The sequence below is a fragment of the Xiphophorus hellerii genome, chromosome 18, assembly GCF_003331165.1.
Source record: "Xiphophorus hellerii strain 12219 chromosome 18, Xiphophorus_hellerii-4.1, whole genome shotgun sequence".
In the NCBI taxonomy this organism is placed as follows: domain Eukaryota; kingdom Metazoa; phylum Chordata; class Actinopteri; order Cyprinodontiformes; family Poeciliidae; genus Xiphophorus; species Xiphophorus hellerii.
This window is the reverse complement of record NC_045689.1, coordinates 18,351,013-18,374,464: the sequence shown is the minus strand read 5'-3', so window position 1 is coordinate 18,374,464 and position 23,452 is coordinate 18,351,013. Positions and strand designations below refer to the sequence as shown.

The 23,452-nt window shown below is 37.0% G+C and overlaps 2 protein-coding genes and 1 long non-coding RNA gene across 4 annotated transcripts in view; 1 reads left to right on the top strand and 2 right to left on the bottom strand.

Annotated features, from left to right (window-relative positions):
• Nucleotides 1-16,199, bottom strand: part of rasa2 (RAS p21 protein activator 2) — a 30,891-nt gene extending 14,692 nt beyond the window's left edge. The window contains exons 1-6 of the mRNA XM_032545130.1: nucleotides 16,005-16,199; nucleotides 13,332-13,455; nucleotides 8,670-8,773; nucleotides 8,488-8,582; nucleotides 4,078-4,154; nucleotides 172-255 (exon numbers count right to left, since the gene is read on the bottom strand). Coding sequence (XP_032401021.1) covers nucleotides 172-255; nucleotides 4,078-4,154; nucleotides 8,488-8,582; nucleotides 8,670-8,773; nucleotides 13,332-13,455; nucleotides 16,005-16,062 — 542 coding nt within the window. The 5' untranslated portion in view covers nucleotides 16,063-16,199. The remainder of the gene's footprint in view (nucleotides 1-171; nucleotides 256-4,077; nucleotides 4,155-8,487; nucleotides 8,583-8,669; nucleotides 8,774-13,331; nucleotides 13,456-16,004) is intronic.
• A 250-nt stretch (nucleotides 16,200-16,449) lies between these two features.
• Nucleotides 16,450-23,452, top strand: part of LOC116707687 (uncharacterized) — a 24,838-nt gene continuing 17,835 nt past the window's right edge. Inside the window, exon 1 of the long non-coding RNA XR_004336552.1 lies at nucleotides 16,450-16,575. This is a non-coding gene — a long non-coding RNA (uncharacterized LOC116707687). The remainder of the gene's footprint in view (nucleotides 16,576-23,452) is intronic.
• Nucleotides 19,033-23,452, bottom strand: part of LOC116707685 (F-box only protein 36-like) — a 26,663-nt gene continuing 22,243 nt past the window's right edge. For both annotated transcript variants that reach the window (XM_032545127.1, XM_032545128.1), the window contains one exon: nucleotides 19,033-23,321. In XM_032545127.1, coding sequence (XP_032401018.1) covers nucleotides 19,657-23,304 — 3,648 coding nt within the window. In that variant the 5' untranslated portion in view covers nucleotides 23,305-23,321 and the 3' untranslated portion in view covers nucleotides 19,033-19,656. The remainder of the gene's footprint in view (nucleotides 23,322-23,452) is intronic.

Genomic DNA, 23,452 nt, shown 5'->3' with positions numbered 1-23,452 from the left:
ATAAAACATATAATAAGTAGATTTGTTCAAAGCTAATAAATCATAGGCTTTACATTGTATTAGATAATATCCACCCCATCTTAAATTAAAAAAAAGATGCTTCTTTAAGAAAAGTCTAAATGTGGTGGGAACAGTTTAGTTGCCTTATCTGTGTGGCATTAGCAGAGTTACCTGGCAGGTCCAACAAGAGACACGGTGGCGTATGGGTCACAGTTCTGGCCACTGATCAAAGGCAGTTCTTTGCACTCAATTATTCTGCAGCAGTTTAAAAACAAGTGGAGAGACAAACATGTATTTGTGAGCAAAACATCTTTAGGACACTCTGCTTCATGTACAATGTTTATTGAAACATTCGTTTAGAAACATTAGTTTCAATAAACACTTGTTTATTGAAACGAATGTTTCAGAAGACCTTGATTTTTAACAGAAAAAGAAATGCACTGACATTCTATATGACATAAATGTTATACACTTAAGGCTGAAATTGTTTATACACCTGACGGATTTAGACCAGTTTAAATCTTAGATTCAGCTGAAAAGTATGTTTGTAATAAAAAAATAATTTGATGGCATATCTCAATAGATAAAACTATGTGAAAAGGAGTAGGACTTAAAATTCCAAATTATAACTCTCTCAAAAATATCTAAGCAAAAACCTTTATTGGCGTCATCGCAATCACAACATTACATGTCATGTCACTACATTGCATTATTAAAAAAATATATCTTAATGAGCTCCTAGTCTTTGAGGTTGGAAGGCCCCTAAGCCATCTCCCTAATCTTTAGCTCCGTCAACAGATTCAAGTCAGGACTCTGGCTAAAATATTAATATTGCCTCCAGCCAAAAGAAACATGTTGGTAAAAACACAAGGGCTACTTTTAGCCTAAATCTGCAAGGAGAATGAAAATTATTTAGGTTAACTATACATTTAAATGGCAACTGGTGTTTGCGTTTCACACATCAACAATTATTTCAGGTTTGAACAAAAATACAGTGAGCACTTGAGACCGAAGTTGCTCCTTATTTGTGCACACAATCTTGGCCAATAAAGTTGGTTCTGAAAATTAAATTACTTTTTACTTTGACAGAAACTGGGCTTAACTTAAGAATAAAACACTAAAATTCTGCATAACCATAAATGTGTATAGTGAACTAATGAATGACAAAAAAAAAAAAAAAAAAAAAAAGGTAACCACATTACGTCAAAATATTCGTCATTCACACCTAAAGCTGACGCATTTTGGACACCTCATCAGTGTACAGTATTAATACACGTGGTACAAAATAGATCCGAACATCAGTAAACCTAAATATGCCCGTGTTTGTTTTTTTTTTTTGCAGCCTTCAATTACAAGGAGAGCTTTGCCCTCATGTTCGGCTGCAGTCACACAGGGACCATTGCTTTTTTTTCACAAGTGTTTCAGGTGACAACAAACAGACACTGTCGGCACCCTAAACAGGATGTGGCTGCTAAGCAGGGGCCACCAGAGAGTAAGAATGAATTCAGCCCATCCCTAAGTGAGGCCAGAGGGACGGGTAAAGCAGCTGAATGTCAGGATGTTTGTCTGTGATCTTCCAGGGTGTCATGACGATATTCCCTTCAGCCCCGCTTGCGTGTCGTAACCCATCACCTTGCGGCGGAACAGGAAGGCTGGAGGTGTGCACCTGAACTGCTCAGATCTCTATATCGGCATCTTGTCTGATTAAGCGGATTTAGGACACCAGGAGCGCGCTTTGCTCAGAGCGTATGTGTCAATGGGGAGAGCTGACAGTGAGCTGTGAGACAGTTTAAGCAAACAATCTGAGTGACACGGTGAATGACGGCTAAAAAAAAAAAAAAAGAAAAAAGCCACAGTGGTTGCAGTGTGAAAAGCACAGACTTCCTGTTCAGATGCCATCACTTCCTCCTCATTACAGAACTCTTAAGTATGAATGAGGGAGTGGGGGTGCAACATACGTAAACAGCAAATATCCGTGACATCTGCACATCTATATGAGTTCTTGACGTGCTTGACCTAACCCATCAGTGAGGCGTTTTCTTTCCTCTTTTTGCTATCTTACCATCATGTTACGTGCCTAGAAATAAGCTGATCTCTGCGATGACAAACTGATGCAAAATGGAAGTAGTGCTAACTCACACATGCTGACACACATCAAATATGAGACAAGCCACCAAGAACCAAGCATGGTAAATGATATACTTTTATCAGGTCAACTTTTTTTTTTTTTTTTACAAGCGCTTTCCTCACAAGCCTCTGACCTATAAAAACAGACAACTGCGATTTGCATGTGGCACAGACAGTGCGCAAGTTATAGTTTTCTTGACTGAAATAATTTGACTACATGCAGCCACAGCAGTGCACCAGAGAAAAGGTCTTTGTATTTGTAGTTTGTACCTTCTAGTAAGTTTTATCTTTGCTAAAAGATCTTTGAAAACTTGAAACATCTCCATGTTACAAGCATACATTTCAGTGTATTCTTTTGGAATTTTATGTCAATGAAAGTGAAAAAATTAAATAGTTCATAAAAATTTTTTTCCAGAGTCTGAAAAATGTGCATTTGTATTCCTCCCCTTCACCACTCTTTCATCAAACGTCACGCCACTAGTGAATGGTGTTCTTGTGATTTTTATCCAAATATAAATCCATCTGACCTGTGAAGGCCTGAGATGTGCATTTTAGTTGAGAACATTGCTGAACACACAGCATCATGAAACCCAAGAAACAGCAGACAGCTCGGTGAGAACGCTTAAGAGAAGCTTAAATCAGGGTCAGAAAAACTGCAGTGCAGTTCACAAATTTAGCCTTTATAGAAGAAAGCACTGAAAGTCAGAATTTCAGTGTGCGGATTGCCACTGATGGAGGGATACTGAAAACAAAAAAGGGGCATATGGAATAAGGTACACTGATAGATGGGACGAAAAACCTAACTTGTTGGTCTACATACTAAATACTATGTGTGATGGAAAACTAACCTGGCGTATTACCTACAGCACACTATCCACAACAACAATACATGGTGGTGGTAGCTTCATTTTGTGGGAATGCTTTCTTCAAACGCATTAAATCTACCTAAGTGGACAAGAAATGGCTCGTATGAAAGCATATTTGTATGTTAGAATGGTCCAGTCAAAGTCAAGAGTTAAATAAAAGACTAGGACAAGACTTGACTTACACTATTTTGCAAAGAATAGGCAACTATTTCAGCCTCAAGATGTGCAAATCTTAAGACATACCCCCAATGATTTCAAGCTGAAAATACAGTCACAAGTGGTTCCACCAAGTACTGACTCAGAGGGTCTGAATACAAATACAGCTTGAAATAAATGTTTAAATGAATGGGGAAAAAAAAATAGGTAAAACTTTTGCATAATTTTCTTAACAGCTTACAGTATTAAATGTTAATTATATAAAATCCCAAAATAAGCCACTGAAGCTTGTGGAATGGCAATATATAAAAAGGTCAAGGGTGTAAAGACTTTTTATGATACAAATTACTTGCATTTCAGCAGCATTTCGTTATTAGTTTGAAATTTTGCAAAAGCAGACACACAGGTCTGAGTCTGAGAAACTCCATGCAATACAAATAACTTTTGATCTTTTCCTACTGCGGTGGCGCTGATCACTTTAAATTAAAGTTTTTGAAAACTACTTAGAGCAAGCCAAAGCAGTGCGAGTTTCATGGATTCTTTTAACACTGAATTTTAAACTAAAGTGCAGATAACCTACTTAGGTTCTGAGACCTTGATTAATAAAAACCACCCGAGAAATCAGATTTCCTGTGGTTTCCAAAATGTTGCACTTTTTTTTATAACAGTCTTTTTTTGAAACCTTTTAAAATATACTAAAAATCAGGTCTTGTAAAACTTACTAATGCGAAGCGAGCAGACAAATTTGCTGCTGTGCTGTGATTCTCAGCTAATGGCACAAATTCATTCAGTGCTAAAGGAAATTTTAAAATTCAACCTTGGCTTGAATAACTTGCAAAATTTAACAGCTCATGAGACAAACGTTTTTTTGTTTTTTTTCCTTTAATCTGAATACCATTAGTAGCATCGAGAAAAAGTTGGGACTCACTTGACAAGTAAGTGTTGACCAGTGGAGCCGTGATCTGTGATCACTTCATTCAGTCGCATTTCCAGGTGAACTTTACCCTGTTGAAGAAATGCGAGTTATTTTCAATCAAACTTAATATTTATGCATAAAATCTTAGGTTGACATGGAAACAGGATAAAAACAAGGTCACAGCAAGAGATACGCACATATGCTGTACATTTTGTTTGCACTGAATTACACCTGTAATTAAACTGCTCAGTGTTGCCCTGTGGCAAATTGTTTTTTACGTTTGAGAAATTGGGGTAAAATGTGCAACAAAAACCATAATAGATGTGCCATCACTCAAAAAGATCTTTACAGGGTCGGATGTGGTGAAGGCTGCAGGTCTCGCCTTCGGAAGTGTCAGAGAGATAGAAAGAGCTAAACAAGACACCCACACACTTGGACTCTTGTCTCTGCAATTCAGCACTTGGCTGACAAGGCAAGTACTTCTTTCAGATGCAAGATAGGCTTTTAAGCCAAGATGACTGCTCTACAAAAAGATCAAATAAGCTGAAAGCGTCGCTAAATTATTTCATTTCAAGTACTGAATATGATTATGAAATTTTTATTGTTTGAAAAGATTACAGTTTTCTCTTTTTTTCTGACCAGAAGGTTTACAGGCTACATGCAAAGCTGTTCTGGTTTGGCTAGAAACCAAAACAGCATTGCATCAACACCTCCATTTCTCACTGATGTAACTTTGCTGTGGAAAGTGTCTACTTGTGAGTGAATCAGTATTGCAGTACATCCCCAGAATAGACCGGCGTGGGCTAATGGCAGCTAGAGTCAACACAGTAGCTACAGTAAAAACAGCAGAGGATTAGTACTAAGGGCATACTTTTACTTCCCACAACACACCACAAAACTATGGGTTTGGTTAACATGCATTTTCACATAGCAAAGTTACCGGATGCTCAGGTGCTACAGATGGGTTACCAGAAGTACTGGTTGCCGGGTACTTTTTAAAAAAAAAATTTTTTTAACCCAAATAAGAGCTTCAAAGAGGCCAGTGTAAATGCAAAATGCATAAGATCTGTTGGTGTACGAGCAAATTTTTCTGCATTAGAGATACATGAATATTTCTTAAGATGACACAAAACCTGTTCAACTGTAGCGGCTGTATAATTTGTGCAGAAATCGTTCTGTGCACTGGAATTTCGGAGCATTATTTTAAGCAAGAAACCAACCATATATCCCAAAAACTGGAGAGAAAGACTGTATAGATCAAGAAATAAATTGGGTTAACTGGAGAAAAGATTTTCACACCGATAAATTTATAACTTAATAAAATAGTTGAAACACAATATTAATAAATTAAAACATTATAATACTTTTTGTCAAAAGTGGCATCCAGCTGCTCTGAACTTTATTTTATTTGAAGGAGTCCTGCAAAGAATTCTGGGTAAGAAGGGAGCTGCTTTAAGACCGAATCCCTGTCCTGCATCCATATTTAAGGCTCTTATTTTGAAGAAAGGAAGTATTTATTGAGCTCTGCTGTTGTGTTAGCATGTTATGTTCATCTAGCAAGATTCTAGGGACTTGGCAAAAATAAAAATGTTGATAGAGGAAGACAAGATATTAAAGACAAGATTCCTAAACACTGTGAAAGAATCCTGACTGCCTTACCATTGGCTGATAATGACACTTTAGTTAAAGCTGCTGTAAAACCAAAAGGCTATTTCACATTTTTTAATGACTCTGGACTGGACTCGTCATCTCTAGCTCAAAACCTAAAAGACTTATCTCTATCAGGTTTGAGCAATCTAATGTGATGTGATTCGCAAAACATTTATTCTATTAGGAAAAATACACAAATTTTGGGACTCAATTTCCTCCCAAATACTTCCAAAATCTAATTTCTTCCCAGTGAAAACAACAATTCCCATCAGTCCATCTCATGAGTTTGAGCAGTCCTACTTATCTGCTTAAACCAAAGCTGCGCTGTAAAACCAAAACTAGGGATGCACCAATATGTAAATTTGGGCCAATATCGGCATTTGATATTAACATTGCTGCCAATAACTAGCATATGCTTCCATACCTTTTCAATGTTGCAAAAAATAAAAATTAAAAAAAACAGAATAGGCTTGAGTATACTCTTAATTTGGTCTCAAATAAGACTTTTCTAGACATAAGGCAGGTAAGATAAACTGACTGCCTCCGTTTGATAAGAGTATTTTGTCACAGCTTCCTCTGCAGATGTTTTTCTTGATTTCATTGCAATGGAGTCATAATATCAGCTGTTATTGTCCAGAAAAAAAATGGGTGCAGGAGAAACCAGTTTAAGAAAAAGAAAGGTTTTTTTATATAGCTACAGTTTTCTCACAATATGCTATATTGCCAAAAACTCTCAGCAAAACAAACGTAATAGGATTGTATTTAACGTAAGGGAGTAGATGAAACTACTCATCTACAAGTTAAAGCTTCTTGTGTGGGTGGTGTGATAAACTCACATTTTTTCATCAAAAAAAATTTACATTTTTATCAAACTTACATTTTTTCATTTGTTTTATCGAGGTTTTGTCAACCTCGATAAAACAAAACAGTCTCCTTCCCTTTCACTTAAACAGCTTCATCTGTCAGAACCTTCATCAAACATTTTCCCCTCACTTATTCCACCGTTAGCCAATTACTGCAGCAACAATCAAAAGGTTTGGAATCTGCAGAAATTTCATTCATTGTAATAAACATAAAAAGACAGTTCATGATTAGCATTGCCTCATTGATACAGTGCATTTGCATAAACTTCACTGTTTGTGGCTACAGCTTATGAACAGATATCAGGGCTGCAGACCAACTTCTTGAACTCTGTCAGGTGGCGCCAAATGTTTTGCAGCTTTTTTACTGTCGCAGTGTTTCAGCTTTAAATGTCACATCTTTGTTACTTCTTGCGGATGCTTACAGTAATGTAAATAGGGATGTTAGAATACGAAAATTTTGCCCCGTTATTATAGTGTACAAATTTATTATTGTTTTCAAAAATACCAACTTTGAATTTGAACTTATTGTTTGTCACTGTGCATATGTACAGTGAAATGAAAGAACCCTTTGGTAAGAAAGGATTAAACATTTTCAACAGGTATTGTTTCTGACATTGTATAAATGATATATATTTTTTTATTTACTGATAATTGTATTTACTTTACTTTGTTCACAGTCATATTAAAGCGGTACTTGGCTGACTTGATGACTTATTACATAACATTACTTTATTTGGTGAAATGAAGAAACGCACCAAGTGTCAATGGCAATCTGCAGCACAAACAAAAATGCACCCACTGAGACTAATCTAAGGTTGTTGGTGTGAAGGTTTGAATAAAGCTGTCTTAGTACATCTTCTTTATTTATTCTGCAAGTATAATACTAAAGTAACAATCCTTGTTATTAATATTTTTGTTGATATGCCAAGTAAAAACAGGTCTTTAACTATATTGCTGCTAATCTAATTAATCTTTGAAGCTAAACAGACAAACCGGAACATCCTGAAGATGTATACAAAAAACAAAAAAAACACAGCCATAGAAGACTTTATACAGCTAAATGATATCTTACTTAGCATTACCTGCAGCTAGAGGAGACTGAAAAAGACAGGAAATGAAAGGCAGAACAGTGCAACCATGCTGCTATCTGTGGGAGGGGAAAGGGAGGGAGACGGGGTAACTAGTATTTTAACATATTTACAGTAAGCACTTTTACTAGACCTCTTTTTAGTGGTAATGTATTTGTTTATTATATTCTTGTACCTTTTATGGATGTCTCCAGCTGTACGATTTTAATGCTGTGTGGATGTGAATTAATGTGTGAGCAACAGATAACCTCAATTTTCCTATGGGATTAATAAAGTTTAACCTAACCTAACCTAACCAAGACCAAAAAATCTTACTTGACAGAATTTAAACTTTTTATCCACTACAGTCCTGAGTAAAGTTGCCATTGAAAACCAAAGGGTATCAAAGGGTCCATTTTGATTTTGGATGTCTGAAAGATGCTCAGATTATCCTTGCAATTAAATTTTAATAACAGATCAGAGCAAACAAAAATAATAAGTGGGAAATAAACATCCAACAAATTTTAGACTTATCTGCTTAAACCAAAGCTGCGCTGTAAAACCAAAACTAGGGATGCACCAATATGTAAATTTGGACCTTTCTGCTTTCTGGATTTTTCCAGAAAGCACAAATATTATGGGCCTTTTCAGCAGTATTGAATTGTTGTTGTATTACCTTTTAGTATATTTTTAAAAGGTGTATATCGTCAGCTCAAATTTCACTTCAATGTTTAAGAAAAACAAAAGCAGAAAACTGCTAAAAAAATCTCAACATAATTTGTTAAAACTAAACTTTGGTGAGTAACATACATTAGAATATCTACAAAGAAAAATAAAAATACCTGAACTTCTGTGTTTGGATCTACAGGCTGGAGGTTAAACCAATCGTCCTTTCCGCTATATTTACATAGATCATCCTTCCGGATTGACACTTTGCCTGGAAAATAAAACGGCACAATGTGAAACCACAACAGATCTACTTGAGACAGCCCAGTTACCTTTCTGGTTCATGAATGTGACTTACCAACAGGTAGGTCCCTTTGGAAAACGCCCTTGGCATAAACATAAAAGGATAAAAACTGAAATGGCCGCGGGATCTCAAAGAAGAAATCTTCTCCATAAAAAGGGCTGTAAACAAGGGAAGAAAGAATCATTATATTTTCATAGTTAAATGAAAGAAAAAAAAAAACTTGTTGATGGAACAAACAACACGATGACCTCATTATAACCTTAAAAGTTTAGGCCTCTATTACAGACAGGCTATGACTACTTTCTAAACAGACATTTTTCCGTCCAGTATGGGTCTGAGCACTCGATGCTAAAAGAGGACAAAACACATTGACCCGTCAATGAATGAAACAAAGTATGCTAAAACCACTGAGAAAGAGTTTTAGTAGATGATGCATGTCAGTGATTTAATATAATCCTACACTGAAAATGCATTTTGTAATAGATGTTATGTTTCAGCAATTACACAATGACTGGTATCACAAAGGGGGAAAAGAAATTAACAAATAATTACCCAGTGATGCCATTTCTGAGATTACATTTTCTGTCACAATTCAATGTCACAGAAATGTTGCATCACAGTCATGAACATGGCGTTTGTTAATGTGGAAAACTGAAAAGTGTGAGCAGACGGTGGACATCACAGGGTGCCCTCATGACTCATCAGGGATGTAGGAAATGCTCTTCATATCATGGGTTTGAACGTGACTAGAAAACCTTTTAACACCTTTTCTCCACCTTGAGGTTAATAGTGCATAAATATTTTGCATTAAAAATATAATTCCTAATAATCTGTGTAAAAGCACTCCACTTAAACATAGAACAATTAACAAGATTAAAACAAGCTTATTAGGAAGGAAATTATAGAAAAATACAAAGAAAAAACCATTGCAAAATTATGCATTTCTTCATGTAGGAAACATGAAGTTTACTCATTTGATTTCAGTACTTAAACATTATTCAGAATATTTACAGAATTAGTTCATAGACATTCAGCAGATTAAGATCAAAACATTAAAATATCTTTAAAAGGTCGTGAGAGGTGTTCTTTATCAAGTGTTGGATGAGGTTTTTTTTCTTTAAAGCTAATCATTTTATTTATTTACGTATTAGTTATGACTTATCCAACTGCAAACCTGTTTAGATCACAGAACCTAAAATGATAATAAAAAAGACTTTCAACAAAAAAAAGAAAGTTTTTGCATCAACTTCTTGCAATTCTTAAAACTTCTGTCTTCATCCATCTTTGTCTTCTTACCATTTTAGAGGTTAGTTTATTTTAGTTTAGTTATTTTAGCAGTTTACTTTAGCAGTTTGCTGCATGGCTGGTTGTGTGTGTTTTTAAAGTATTTTGGTATCTCAAGTTATTTTAGTGGTGTTCTGGTGTAAAAACTAAAATAAACTAAAACTAACATTTAAAATTCATAATTTCACAGACATAAATGACAGACGGTATATTTTTAATGTTTATGCAGCACTTTGATCCTGTGTGTTAATGTAGAATATTTTATACTAAAGATGCTCATTGCGCTGTTATAGTTGCTCTTTTATCAAATGAAGTAAAGAAAACTTTACTTAATTTGAAGTTAAAAGAGTGAACTAATAAATGCAATTTAATACAAAGAAAAATGCTGGAAGGCGAGAAAGAAAGAAAAAACATTATTAATAAAACACAAAATCCTTTTTTTTCTTTTTCTTGTAGCAGGCAGGTAAAAATAATCTCTGCTTTGTTCAGAACTGACTGGCAAAAGATGTCCAAAAAAATAAAATGACTGCAATTAAATAATAGTTTTGTCTAAAAAATGAAATTAAATATCCTACAGACTAGTATTTATGGATACCTAAACTTTCTTCAAATTTCCTTTTTATAAAGAGAAATGTACTCAGGTTAAAAAAAAAAGGATGGGTAAAGAAGAATATAGCTCCTTGGTGCTCTTCATAATTTTCCTTCACAATTTAAACATGTTGCACAGAGAGAAATATCTTGCCTGACACTTCCACAGCGGGCTTGGCCGGCACATCCAGCGTACACCCACGCATCCTCCTCAAATATCACACAGAAATATGCACCTGTGACCCACCCCCTTCCCGCTCTGCACACACTCAAAAATACACCCACTAAACTACATTTTCCTCTGTTGTCATCCTGGTCTCTAAACGGTGTAAAAACTCTACCTACAGGCCTCCGTTGATGGCTGTTTAAACATGCCTGCTTTATCCTCAGGATTAGCTCATTTTCAAGCTTCCAGATAACCTTTGGATCAGACACAAGGAGCACATAAAACTGAAATGAGTCGAGCAAAATTCAAGAAGATAAGGCCAAAACATGGTTGATTATCTAATTTTGCTTAACAGTAGCTAGGGTAGAAGAGTGTGTCACAGAGAGAAGGACAGAGAAGAGCGTGGGAGGACGCACTTCCTCAGAGACGGTAAAATCATTCTGAACGGTACCAAAACAGGACCAATAAAAAATTGAAAAACAATGCGTGGAGAAAGGAGTGTTGTGAAATACCATGAAAGATGGGCTAATGTTGACACAGTGATGCATGATGAATTAAGGAAACCTTAATGAGATGATGTGTGAATTAAGGAAGTCTTAATTCACACATCATCACAGTTTTCCACACCTTGCACTGAACTTCTTGTGAATATGTCACTATTGGATAAGATTATGTCAGTCTAACTAAATAAAACTACTTCTCAAGCATACAAACGAGCTAAGAAAAAAAAAAGCACGCCTGATTTAAAAGAAGCAAAAACAATTCTTTCAAGACCTTTTGGATTTTCTGAACTTGACTAGGAGCCCATGTATGTTTATTTAAAAAAAAAAATAAAGTCGGTACAACAAATATTCTTAAGATTTATGGGAATCTTTTATGCCTTTGCTTTTTTGATATGTATTTTTACTTAGCCTGACATTATAGCACCAATAGATACAGGGATCAAATGTAAACATTAGGAGTTATTAAAGTTAATTTTAATAAATTGACGGTTTACCAAAGTCCTTATACTATCAAAAACAAAACTGAATCAATGGTGTGAAAAAACACACACACAATCATCCCCTCTTTTTTTAAGGTATATATATGACACCTTAACTAACTAGTGTTTACACCAAGCAGTCTCAACCATACAAATGATTCACAACTCATTTCAGAGAATTACTCTTCGGGAGAAAATGACACAAACACCCTGGACTCAGATCTTTTGCCTCAGTACAAACAAGTAGATGTTTGGATTTTTTAGCCAGCATCACTTCAGATAAATGAGCTGTAAAGAGCAATGTGTTGGTGTTTCACTTTCAATGACCCCACAGTGGGTTTGTCTCATATATTGCAAAAACATTTTTACATTTTTACGTTTCAAAATAATCCACACTTACTTACTGTGGCTCACTTTTTAATTTAAATTTGCGAGAGTTTTAATTAGTGTGTTATGATTCTGTACTTTCAGCAGTTATTAGCAAGTAGAAGGAAAAAGATCATAAAACATATGAATAAAGTGAAAAAACCTCAAGAAAGCATAAATTGTGTGGAAATCATCACAATAAAAATACATACAAAGAACACGCCTGCACAACTCCCAATTACTGCAATTACCCAATAAATGATAAATAATTAGCATTTATTAAAGTCAGCAAAGGCTAATATATTTTTTTGTGTGTATGTTTTCTAGGCCTGAGCCAGTTAGAGGGATCAAAGTCCAGAGATTTTAATAAGCTTAAATGTAAAAACTGCTCAAATGTTTCGTTTCTACAACTTAACATCTTTAATTGAGATGAAATACAAAATGCCAACGCAAGAGAAGATTTTGTTCAGGTGTATGGATTGTAAAATCCCACCTCCTCTAAATGTTGCTACTCACTGAGAGAAGGCTACTACACTTTTTCTTTAACAAGAAAGATTTTCAGGTCATCAAAAGCTACACAGTCATGGAGAGGAAACTAAAGAAAAGTAAGTCAACAGCATTTTAAAGCTACAGACTGCAAACTATAAGCGGCATATTTGTTAAGCAGCTAAATGCAGGCTGGCTCCCAGAGCAGGCACCTGAACTAATTAAGCTGCTAAAATCAGCTCGTTAGACTTATGTTATTACAAAGACCTGAATGATAAACAAAAAGATGCAATATTATGAGCAGTGAGCACATAAAAATAAACTAAAGTTTATTATGGAAGTATTCTATATTGTTATTTAGGTTTATCCAAATCCAAATAATAAATGTTACATGAAAAACATGAATGTAATGTCAATTTCATTTTTTTTCTGCATATATAGATGATTAAAAAACATGTTATTAGAAAGACCTGAATGATAAACAAAAAGGCGTAATACTATGATCGCCTTTTTGTAAGCAACGAGCTAAGATTGCTTTTTTAAGGCAATCTTAGCAGTTCAGTGTGGCTCTCTTTGCAAAAAATGCCAACCTGTCCCAGGGTTCAACATGATCAGTAGGAATAATTGTTAGCTTTTTGTTTTAAAATTAAACTAAATACATCAGGTTTTACATTTTTGATTTTTGTTTAAATCCTATAAATAAGTTTTATTTTAATTTCAGATTGTCATCACAACTTTATACCAGCCCACGCCCCCCTTTTTCATTTTGGACATAATGACAATAAGACAAGGTCTGCATTTGTAGTTCAACATAAACGCAAGAAATGTCTGTAATTGTGCTTACGTGATGCTTTTGTCAAACACCTTGGTGCGAAACACTTCCTCCTGGTCCAGGCTTATGGTGCAAAATGTACAGAGATCCTTTAGTCGATTTGGACCTGAAACTGGACCTAGGTTCTTGGCTTCACCTGCAAAACAAACGGGAGAGAACCTTTATCAGACAAGCAACGGGAAACATAAACAACATGTCTGAGGCCATCTGAGAACTTTCAACAAGATTTTTTTTTATTGTAGTGGATTAGTGGTGATCCTGAAGCAAGGCAAATTCTAGCCTTTTCTAAATAAAAGGTAAAAAGAACATGTTCTGACACTGAAAAAAAAAAAAAAAGTGGTTGATTTTTATCTGAATCCCTCTCTTCACAACCATACCACTTTAAAAACGCTACTTTGATGTTAGACATCCTCATATTCATTCGGGGCCAGGAGCCCCTGGCAAATGTTGGGGCAAACTGCAGAGCGGATGTAGCTGAAGTAGACTCGACGCTCATATGTGGTTAAAAACACGAAACATTGACTTCCTCAGCATAACCAATGGCGACAGAACAGCGCTGATTCACAAATGACAAACACCTTTGTAACACGCACCACTTCCATAACTTTGCAGACAGACACAGATTAAATGCCTAGGGGTAGGAAACAACACACAAATACACAGAACCAGGGCTGGACAAGCTGAATTTGTGCTGTCAGAACGCTCCCGTTCTGAGACATGACAGATTTAGACAGCAGGATTAAAGGTAGTGAGACTCTAAATTAGTCCTCTGGCTTTGAAAAGGTATCCTAAGCCCAGGTATAGACCGTGTTAAGAAAAGCCACAGATGAGATCAGCTTTTAGCAGACTAATAATAACAGAACAAGGCTAACCTTAGGAATAGTGAGTAAAAACGGTCAATGAGTTTATATCAGGATGCCCCAGAGGGTGAAAAGTAACTATGCACACAGCTACGTAAGAAGCAGTGTGGTGCAAAAACTCTGCAGTCATCTCCTTTCTGTGACAACATTTTCACAAACTGAAATCTCTGATCTGAGGGGCAGAAAGGAAGCCTGAAAACTATGGCATAACAGGTCTCTCCATCTGCTTAAGTGTGAAAATGAATAAACACCCATCTTCATAGAGTACCATCTCCATTGATGTATACATGCTTAAAGGAAAAAGGACCAAATGTGAACAAGGAAGAATGCAGTTTCGCAAGACAGCAGTGAGTTACATGCCATGATAGTTCCTCAATTTTGTTCTGCTTAGTGTTTTCTCATTAATTCATAGTAGTGAAACTGACATTTGCCTTTCTATTGAAGGCCTATGCATTAGACGCTTGCACCTTTTTACCTTTCAGCACAAGAAATGTCTGAGGAGTCTACTCTGACCATATAAGAACATTTACTTATAAAGCAAAATGTCTTCAAAACGTAGTTTAAACTATGATTTCTTTTATTTACTGATGGCGCTGAGCTTTTGACTTAGTTATAATAAATAATCGTAAACACTGATATAAAACGGCTAATGGCAATTTGCATATAATCTGATTGATGAGGGCCATCAAATCAGCAGGAATTTTTTTTTTTAAAAATCAATCGCATCATAAATAACCAATACAATCTCAATCTCAAAATGTGTCTTGGCTCCAAAGCTTTAGCAGTAAAGAAAAATAGACTATTTAGATACAAATAAATAATATTCATACACACGGTGACATGAGAGGGAATCGGACCCGCTTAAGTTTACTCATTAGTTTAGTGAGTGAGTTTTTGATTTTAAACATGATTTTTTTGGTTGCACTTTAATGACATATTCTTACCAAATTTAATGTAAAAATAAGTATTTTGTTTATGCTTAAATCATGACAAATAATGGTGAAGTCCAATTTAAACCCAGAAAATAGAGTAAACAACAGGAGATTCTGCAGATCCATTCAAAAATATTTAGCAGAAACTGCAGCAGTTGCATGCAAATCTCAATCCACCATCGAATTCTGTGCGCTTTAATGATTTTCCGTTAAAGTATATGTATTGCAGCATTAATTTATATTTATATTATCCCCAAACAATACGTGTGATCATGTCAAAATAATAAAGTGCAGCATTAAAGACAGAGGGTTGTACTGTATGATGACAAGATGACACACACATTGGTAAAAAAAAAATAAATAAGGGGAAAAATGAATAAAGAAGCAAAGGTATGGAAATAGAGCTGAAACTCATACAGTAGTTGGGTCACAAATTGATGGGGATCACAATACTTTGTTGTACACCTGCACAGGGTAACGTTAAAGCTGAATGGGTTAGCTTACAGACGATGCAGTGCAGTGGTACATATTAGCTAGCAGCACTTTGTCACCAACGTTATCTGGGCTCACAAAGCAGCTCTTCTTTTCAAAATGGGCTCATTCTGTCACTAAAACGTTCTGTTCTCAATTATTTAAATGACCCAATAGTGGTTCCTGTGTCCGGTGAATTTGATCATTTACAACAAGCTAGTAGCTTCAGCTAGCATGCTAGGTTAACTTGACGTTAAGCACCAGCAGGCAGCAGGCAGAGTGCCCGTCTCTGCCTTCACACTGGCGGCTGCTGAGAGCACGCCGCGCCCCTCCCCGTTGCCTGCTTCGGCTGCTCAGCTCCTCTACCGACTCCCCCCCAACCCTCAAGCCGGAGCGACCACCCGGCCGAGAGTCACACTTACATATTTTACCCCGCAGACTCTGTAAAATCCGAATCCTAGCGTCGTCCTCTTCCGCCATGGTCAGCGCCGAGTGTTGTCGCCGCTGCTCCGGTGCATTCAGTGCTGTTCTATCATATCCGTTTATGAATGCAAGCAGAGTGGAGGAAAGCCAGTCCCACCGTGGCGTCACGTCAACCCCCTTAGAAAAAAAGGGGGAAAAAAAAGAAAAAGAAAAAAAAAACAAAAAACACCGGGGTCTAAAAAAAAATTTGGCAAAAATATAACACTTCCCCGGAAGTCGGTGTGACTTTCTACTGCAATATGCAGCTGAGTCCTTTTGAGAGGGAGTGAAGGTATCTCAGCGCTCTGGCTCGTTGTGCAACAACGCTTTCGGAGAACGCAGACTTGGACTTGTGGAGCTAACTAACTAACTAACTAACTAACTAACTAATCGCGGATACCATACCACTGCTCAAGTGAACCTCTTGAGAGCGTGCCGTGTAAATGTGTCACTAGTTATGAATGAGTTGACAACCGCCCATAGACAGATTACTGAAAGGATGAGGGAAGGGAGGCGGAAAGTTACCACAAGGTGAGTAAAATGGATTAAATTACAGAAGAAAAAGGCGTAGCACATTTTCAGAACATTAGAAATTAGATTTGAGAGACTTTTTGTAAAATAAATATTTCAAACAATGAAACCCATCTGCTAACTTTAAACACATCTTCACTTTTGTTTTTGTTCTAGTTCCCGTGTGCAAGTGTAAAGCTTTTATTTTTAGTATTTAAAAAACACAACAAGAGACTTTTTTTTTTTTTTTTCAAACTGCAACAAATGAAATGCTCTGCTAGCGTACGATTGCAACACGTGTGGTACTTTCAGTGGTTACTTGTGTTAAGATATGTAAAAACAAAACAACAAAAAGCTTAACTAGTACTATTATTCATTTCCCAAATTAGTAGTAAATAACCAAAGTAAGTTACATACTTTTCAATTTTTTCCTATTTGATTTTCATTGCGTAGGTGATTTTATTAGGTACAGGTGTCCTGTGCTTCTTAACACAAATGGCAGCAAATCAATATCCTATGCAGGTCTGTAGTCTGGTGTGGACGACTTAAGTTCAAACTGAGCATCAGAAGAGAGATGAAAATAGTGATCATCAGTGTTGTATATAAGATGGTGCCAGACTGGCTGAACTGGTAAGAGTAGCTTAGAAACTGCTCATCTTCTGGAATTTTCATTTCCAACCATCTCTCATATTTACAGAGAATGATCAGAAAAAATAGAAAATACTCATTGAGCAGCCTTTGAAGTTTGAAGATTATTTAAAACTTTACTTAGAGTTGTGATTGTCACTTTTTTCATGATTACATATTCTCTTTAAATTCCCACTAATACTTTATAGATCTATGTTCTTATTTTTCTATATTATTATATTTTATAAATTTCTGATAAACTGATGAAAGATTGTATTGTTGGTTTTTATTTGATTTTTTCCATACTGTTTGGGTGAAGGATTTATATATTATTATTTTCATGATCATTTTCTTTTTAATTTTGTTGAGCTGCATTTTAATTGTGCCAAATAAATTAAACCTGAGGATTGCTGCTGATGCTTTCCATCCAATCACCAACAAGATGTACTTAATACAATGGATGATATGTAGACTCATACTTTTAGGATGCTTTATTTGAACATACCTTCTGTGTTCTTAAGGTTATCTGAATGTTTTGCATTGACCCATGGTTCCAAAACTGATCATAGAGTCCAAGGTAAAAATTTGCAAGAAACTATACTGTAAACCAGCATTTTGTACTTCCAAATACTGTAGCAAATGCAAACTAAAGAAAGTTGAATAAATAGTTTGATGAGCAAGTAAATATTTTTATTTTATTACAACTTATGCTTAGAATACGTTTGTTCACTTATTCAACTTAAGACTTAAAAATGTAGAGAGCAAAGCATACTTACACTGTATTCTTTACAGGGGTGATATTATGTATTTTCCAGCCAGATTATGGCATTTTATAGCACAATAAAGTAGTTATGTCGCCTTCAAATGTTAAAAAGGTGCTATATATGTGAGTCGGAAGCTCGGCCGGAATCTACATCTTTGTGGAAATAGGCGGTGCTTTGTTAGTGCAGTTGTATAGGCACCCCTGCATGGCTTCCATGGGATATTCAAAGATCTTAATTTTTCTATTTTTGTATAAGATTTATCTTATGTAAGAAAATACTTGAAGCTGGCAGAAGCTTCAAGTATTACCATACTTGAAGCTTCTGTATAACCAGAAACTTCAAGTATGGTAATACTTGAAGCTTCTGCCAGGGATCATGTCCAAGGGGGAGTTGAAATACAAATTTTGACTCAAACAGCTGAGAGGGACAAAATGAAACAAAGCAGCTACTGACTTTAACAAACCCATACAAATCATAAACAAATTGTAGAGATGTACTAAGTGTGCCCTCTTCAGTTGAAATATTGCAAGTAAAAGTCAGGATTTTACAGGCTTCAAATTAATGCTTTCTATTCATCTTAAAGTGGGATGCTAGTTCTTGGCAGTATAAATAAATTTTTTTTTCTTATGCATGCTAATTAAGAAAGAATCAACATTAATAGTTATAGTAAATAGTTTTAGTATAACTACTGTATTGTTTTATGATTATGTAATATGAAGGGCTGTAGTTATAAAGCATATGATCTGCTTAAATGCAAAACAAACCAAATTTTGAATGAAGGAAGGAACTGAAAAACATCTGGAAATTGTGTTTGAAGGCCTAACACAGATGCACTTTGAGTGGAAAAAGAGAATGAACTTTTTCAATGGGCTGCAGGTTCCAAAGGAGCAGATAACCATCATGTGGCTTTATAGTCTTTTATAATATGTCAAGTATGAAACACAGCTTGTAAAATGATCTGATAAATGTAACTAATGTAAGTAAAAGTCTTGTCTGGATAATGTAGCTGCTTAGCTCAAAAAGTGAATTTGACATGTCACGACATGTTTTTTTTAATCATGTTTGCTAAGCAAGGACAGAGAAGAACTGTTCATAGTAACAATATTTATTTAAATAGTTTTACATGTTTTATACATACTAAACACAGAAAAAGGAGTAATCTTAATCTCAGTGGTCCTTTGTATTTAGTAGAAATTCAAATTACATCAACAAAGCTTGGAATAAAAATGGCAATTATCAAAGTATTAAACTACAAGTCAGCATAGTCTAACCATAAAGTGCAACTCACCAGTTCCAGTTATTTAAGCAAGAGGTCCAGAAAGGTGAAAACAGAGAATCCCTATTGTTTTGCTCGGACACGCTTTAAAAAAGGTGAAGCTGATACCACAATAGGTAACAATTCTGCCACCCCACACAATGCAGAAGCTGAACTGTTATTGCACTGCATTTAAAAAAACATTACAATGAGTCACTGACTCTGACTTGCATGCATAGACACAGGACAAAAATATCCTTGATAGCGGTGAAAAACAGTGAAAAAATAATCACCGAGTTATTGGATTTAAGGTGGAAGAAATGTCAGTCTGCTAATACAAGATTATCATAGTTTGCCTTGCCCTGTCGAAAACTATTCTGATGCAAAACATTGCAGATTTTATAAGTCAACAATATCTCAATTGACATTTGCGTTAGTTGCATTCGTTGAAGGCTTTTAAAAGAACGGTTCCTCTTTGCACACCCATTTTTCCGGCTTGTGTAAAGAAATATATGCACCGTTAGATTCAGAATCAGTCTTCTGAATTGGTTTGCTTGATTTCTCATAATTAGTGAGATTGTTCATTCTTGGTCCTGTCGATGATTTCTTGTTGGGATCACTGTCCCTGTCATATGCTTGCTTTTTTGCATTATGATGCATAGAATGATGAACTTTGATCCTCTTTTTCACAACTTTTTGTTTCATTTTTGAGGATGTCAGTGTAGGCAGACAGTCCGTATATGATGATGGTGGATTTTTCATACTTAAATCTGACACATCTTGATAGGGAATCGACGACATTAAGTCAGACATATCCTTGATTTTTGGCTTATTTTCATTTGTTGTAAAATGTGCTTCATCCATGTTTTCACATTTTATGTCAACATCTTCTTGATTGCCACTGTCCTCTCTTTTGGTGGTGTCTTGTTTGCTGCATTCCCTTGGCTGTGCTGAGTATGTAGAACATGATGTGACTGTGTCATATTTGGGACTCTCATCATTTGTCTCCTGGTGTTTTTTCTCATGGCTTCTCTTTGTGGCAAGATACACAAAACGCTGGGGACAGAATGAACAGCGATATTTCTTCTCTTGGTTGGGGCTTCGGGGTGTGTTGTCAAAGCAAGAGCCATTTTCCATGCAGCTGTTGCAGATGTAATCCCCACAAGACGGTGCCTCACCAGGGGGACCTTGTTTTCCGCAGGTCTGACAGAAGTAAGGATGGGAACCGATCACATGAGCTTTCAGTCCGGTCTCTGTGATAAAAGAGCTGTCACAGATGTCACAGTTGTAGGTGGGCCTAGGACTGTAGTTTCTGCTAAGAATATGTTTCAGCCCAATGCTAGCTCCTGAGCTGCTCTCCTCTGTTGGAAAATGTGTTCTGTCAAAGTGGGGTTCAGTGAAACCTGTTCTGTCTATAGAAAGTTCAGGACAGGGGTGAAACAAAGCATTTCTGTGTTTGTATCTGAACTTCTTTCTCTTCTTTTTAGCCTTGTAAGAATAGTAGGGACGCCAAAGCTGATCAGCTGTATCACAGTCATTGGTTTCATCGTATGTCTCAGTGGAAGCAACGGCTTCCGGTCTGAGTCGAAGCCTCGAACTCTCTGAATTTTCCCTCAGTGGACTGCACTGACTTGGGGTCTGTTCCTCATTTAGTTCTCTAGTTTTTCTCTTCTTCCTGGGGAAAAGCTTAGAGCCTTTAATTTTGCGGCGGATGATGGCTTCATTACCTATTTTCACTGTTATCTGACATAGCGGCTTGGTGTCACTGTCCAGAGACGGGCCCTGACAAGCAGGTTTGGCGATGTAAGTCTCTGTTTTTGTCCCCATTACTTTGTCTCGCATAAAATCCTTTGTGCTGGATTGAAGTATCTCCTTGGTCATCTCTTCAACCCTTTTTGCTGAAGCTGATAACTCTCCTAACTTTTTAACAGTGCTTATGGAGTTGAAGAACGGCACACTGTGAGTAATGTGCTCTGAGTTCATCAGCACAGGTGGTTTTTCTGCTTGAGGCTCAGGATTGGGCAGAGTTAGTTTGGACGAGAAGATGCTGTCACAGTTATTCAAAGGTGAACCTCTGTCTCCAGCCTCTTTCTCTATGCTTTTCTGCTTCCCCTGTTCACTATTAAGATTTTGATCAATAACCTGATTACAAGGTTTGTCGAAGCAGATGCGAGGCATGACAGGGGAGACCATCTTTGTTGTGGCCATAAAGGTTAGCGGGAATGAAGTTGTGTCAGGGTGGCTGAGGAGACTGTTTTCTTCAAATGGAGGAATAAGAGAACTGTTGTCTAAACAGGATGAGTCACCTTTTTCACCACTTTCTGAGTATGTCTGGCTGTATGTCTTGTATTGCCTTTTTCTAAACTTCATGGGCAGAAGTCTGTAGAGTTTGATTGGATAAACGCTGGCTTTCAGCCCACCATTGGCAGATTTTTTTCTGACAGCGAGGTTGGGTTCAATGCCATGGAAGGACTTTTGATGGTTCTTCAAGATATAATATGTCATAAATGTCTCCAGACAGAAAATACACTGATAGCGGCGTTCACCTGTGTGCCAGATTTCATGCTTGGTGCGGTACTCTGCCAAGGCAAACACTTTATTGCAATAATGACAGGGATAAGCCCTCTGCCATGAGTGCACGTTCTCATGCCGCCTCAGGCTGGACAAGGTGACATAGACTCGTTTGCACACACTGCAGTTGTATCGCCTCTGCCTTACTGTCTTCTCTTCATGTAGGCGCTCTGTTAGGTTAACTTCAGTGAGCTCTGGCATCTTCGGGCTGGGAAGATCTGCAGAAGGAGGCTGTGTTGCAGAGCTCTCCATGTTTAATCTGTCATCTGAGTGGTGCTCCACCTCTTTGGCTGATATTTCCCTGGCATCAAGCTTAGGTGGGCCTCTTCCAGACTTTGGACATAATCTCTCATGGTTGTGCAGTCGTTTGAGGTGTATGAATTTTCTGTGACAAAATTTACAAAACAAACGAGTATCAAAATGCTTTTTATGTACCTCTGAGTGAATGGTGAGAAGAGCTTTATTTGAGAATATCTCTGGACAGTGCTCACAGCTGTAGACTGAAATGCTGTCCTCTGGGTGAGGGGAAAGAGCTGGTGGACCTAGCTCTGTGTTAGCATTGTCAGTGGCTCCACAGAGCTCTGTCTCTGTTATCTTCTCTGTCTCTGCTTCTGAAAAAAGTGCAGGCGGTGTCATAACGGTGACAGGAGCAGCAGTATCACCATCAGCTAACACTGGTGTAACTGTGTTTGCTTCATCTGTTTGTTGATCTGCTGGTGCTGGAAGCATACTTTTGCCCAAAATGCCTCTCAGCCTGTGGCGCTTTTTTAGTGGGCCTGTATTCCGATACATGAGTGGTTTTGAGTGCAATATTGCTGGTTTACAGACGTTCCTGTAGTCCCACTGACTGGTATCTTTGCCTTCGGTGGAATTGTTTACTGCATATGAGTGTTCAGACAGGGTGTGGGTTGTCTCATTGTTCCCATTGATGCTGGATATTGTAGGGAAACTTGAGGGTAGCTGTCCCACATCTGGCGATTGCCTCTGCTTGTCTGTTTGAACCAAAGGAGTGAAGGGATTGTTACCAGGACACATTTCAGTGATAGAGAAGGCATTGGTAATGCGAGGTCCTCTTGCACTGTCTGTCTCCTCACGCCTGGAAGCTTCCTTTGTTGTTAAAGATTTTGTGTTTGCACACGAGTCTCTAGAACTAACACATTCATCCTGCTGCTCTTCGTCTGCAAGCTTTTCCAAAAAAGGAATTCCAAGTCTTCTTCCAGCTGCTGCGAGTCCCCCTCTGTTCTCTTCACCAAGCAATGTTAACTTTGAGGAGTATATGAAGTTGAGGATACAGGCAAACACTTCAGACTTTAGGTCCATAAGCTCTAGGACTTGGCTGGAGCTGCATGTATCTGTGGTTGTCAGAGTGCTTCTGAAGTATCCGCTGCATGCAGCCAAGATATTTTTGTGGGCCCGAAACTTCACATCCTCTACTACGATGGTAACGTCACAGAAGAGGCCTTGCGACCGCTGCTCATTGAGCTTGCTCAGCACAGTAGAAGGGTGTGTGCTGTCCATCAGGTTTGGATGCATAGGCTCACTGCAGTCATCTAAAAAAGAAAAAATAAGACATTATTACGCCACATGTAGTAAAGTAGATAACTGTAAAATTATTAAATGTGATTATTTCCTCTTTAAAGCCTTTCAGCACTTTTTCTGTTTTAACACTAGATGGCAGCAA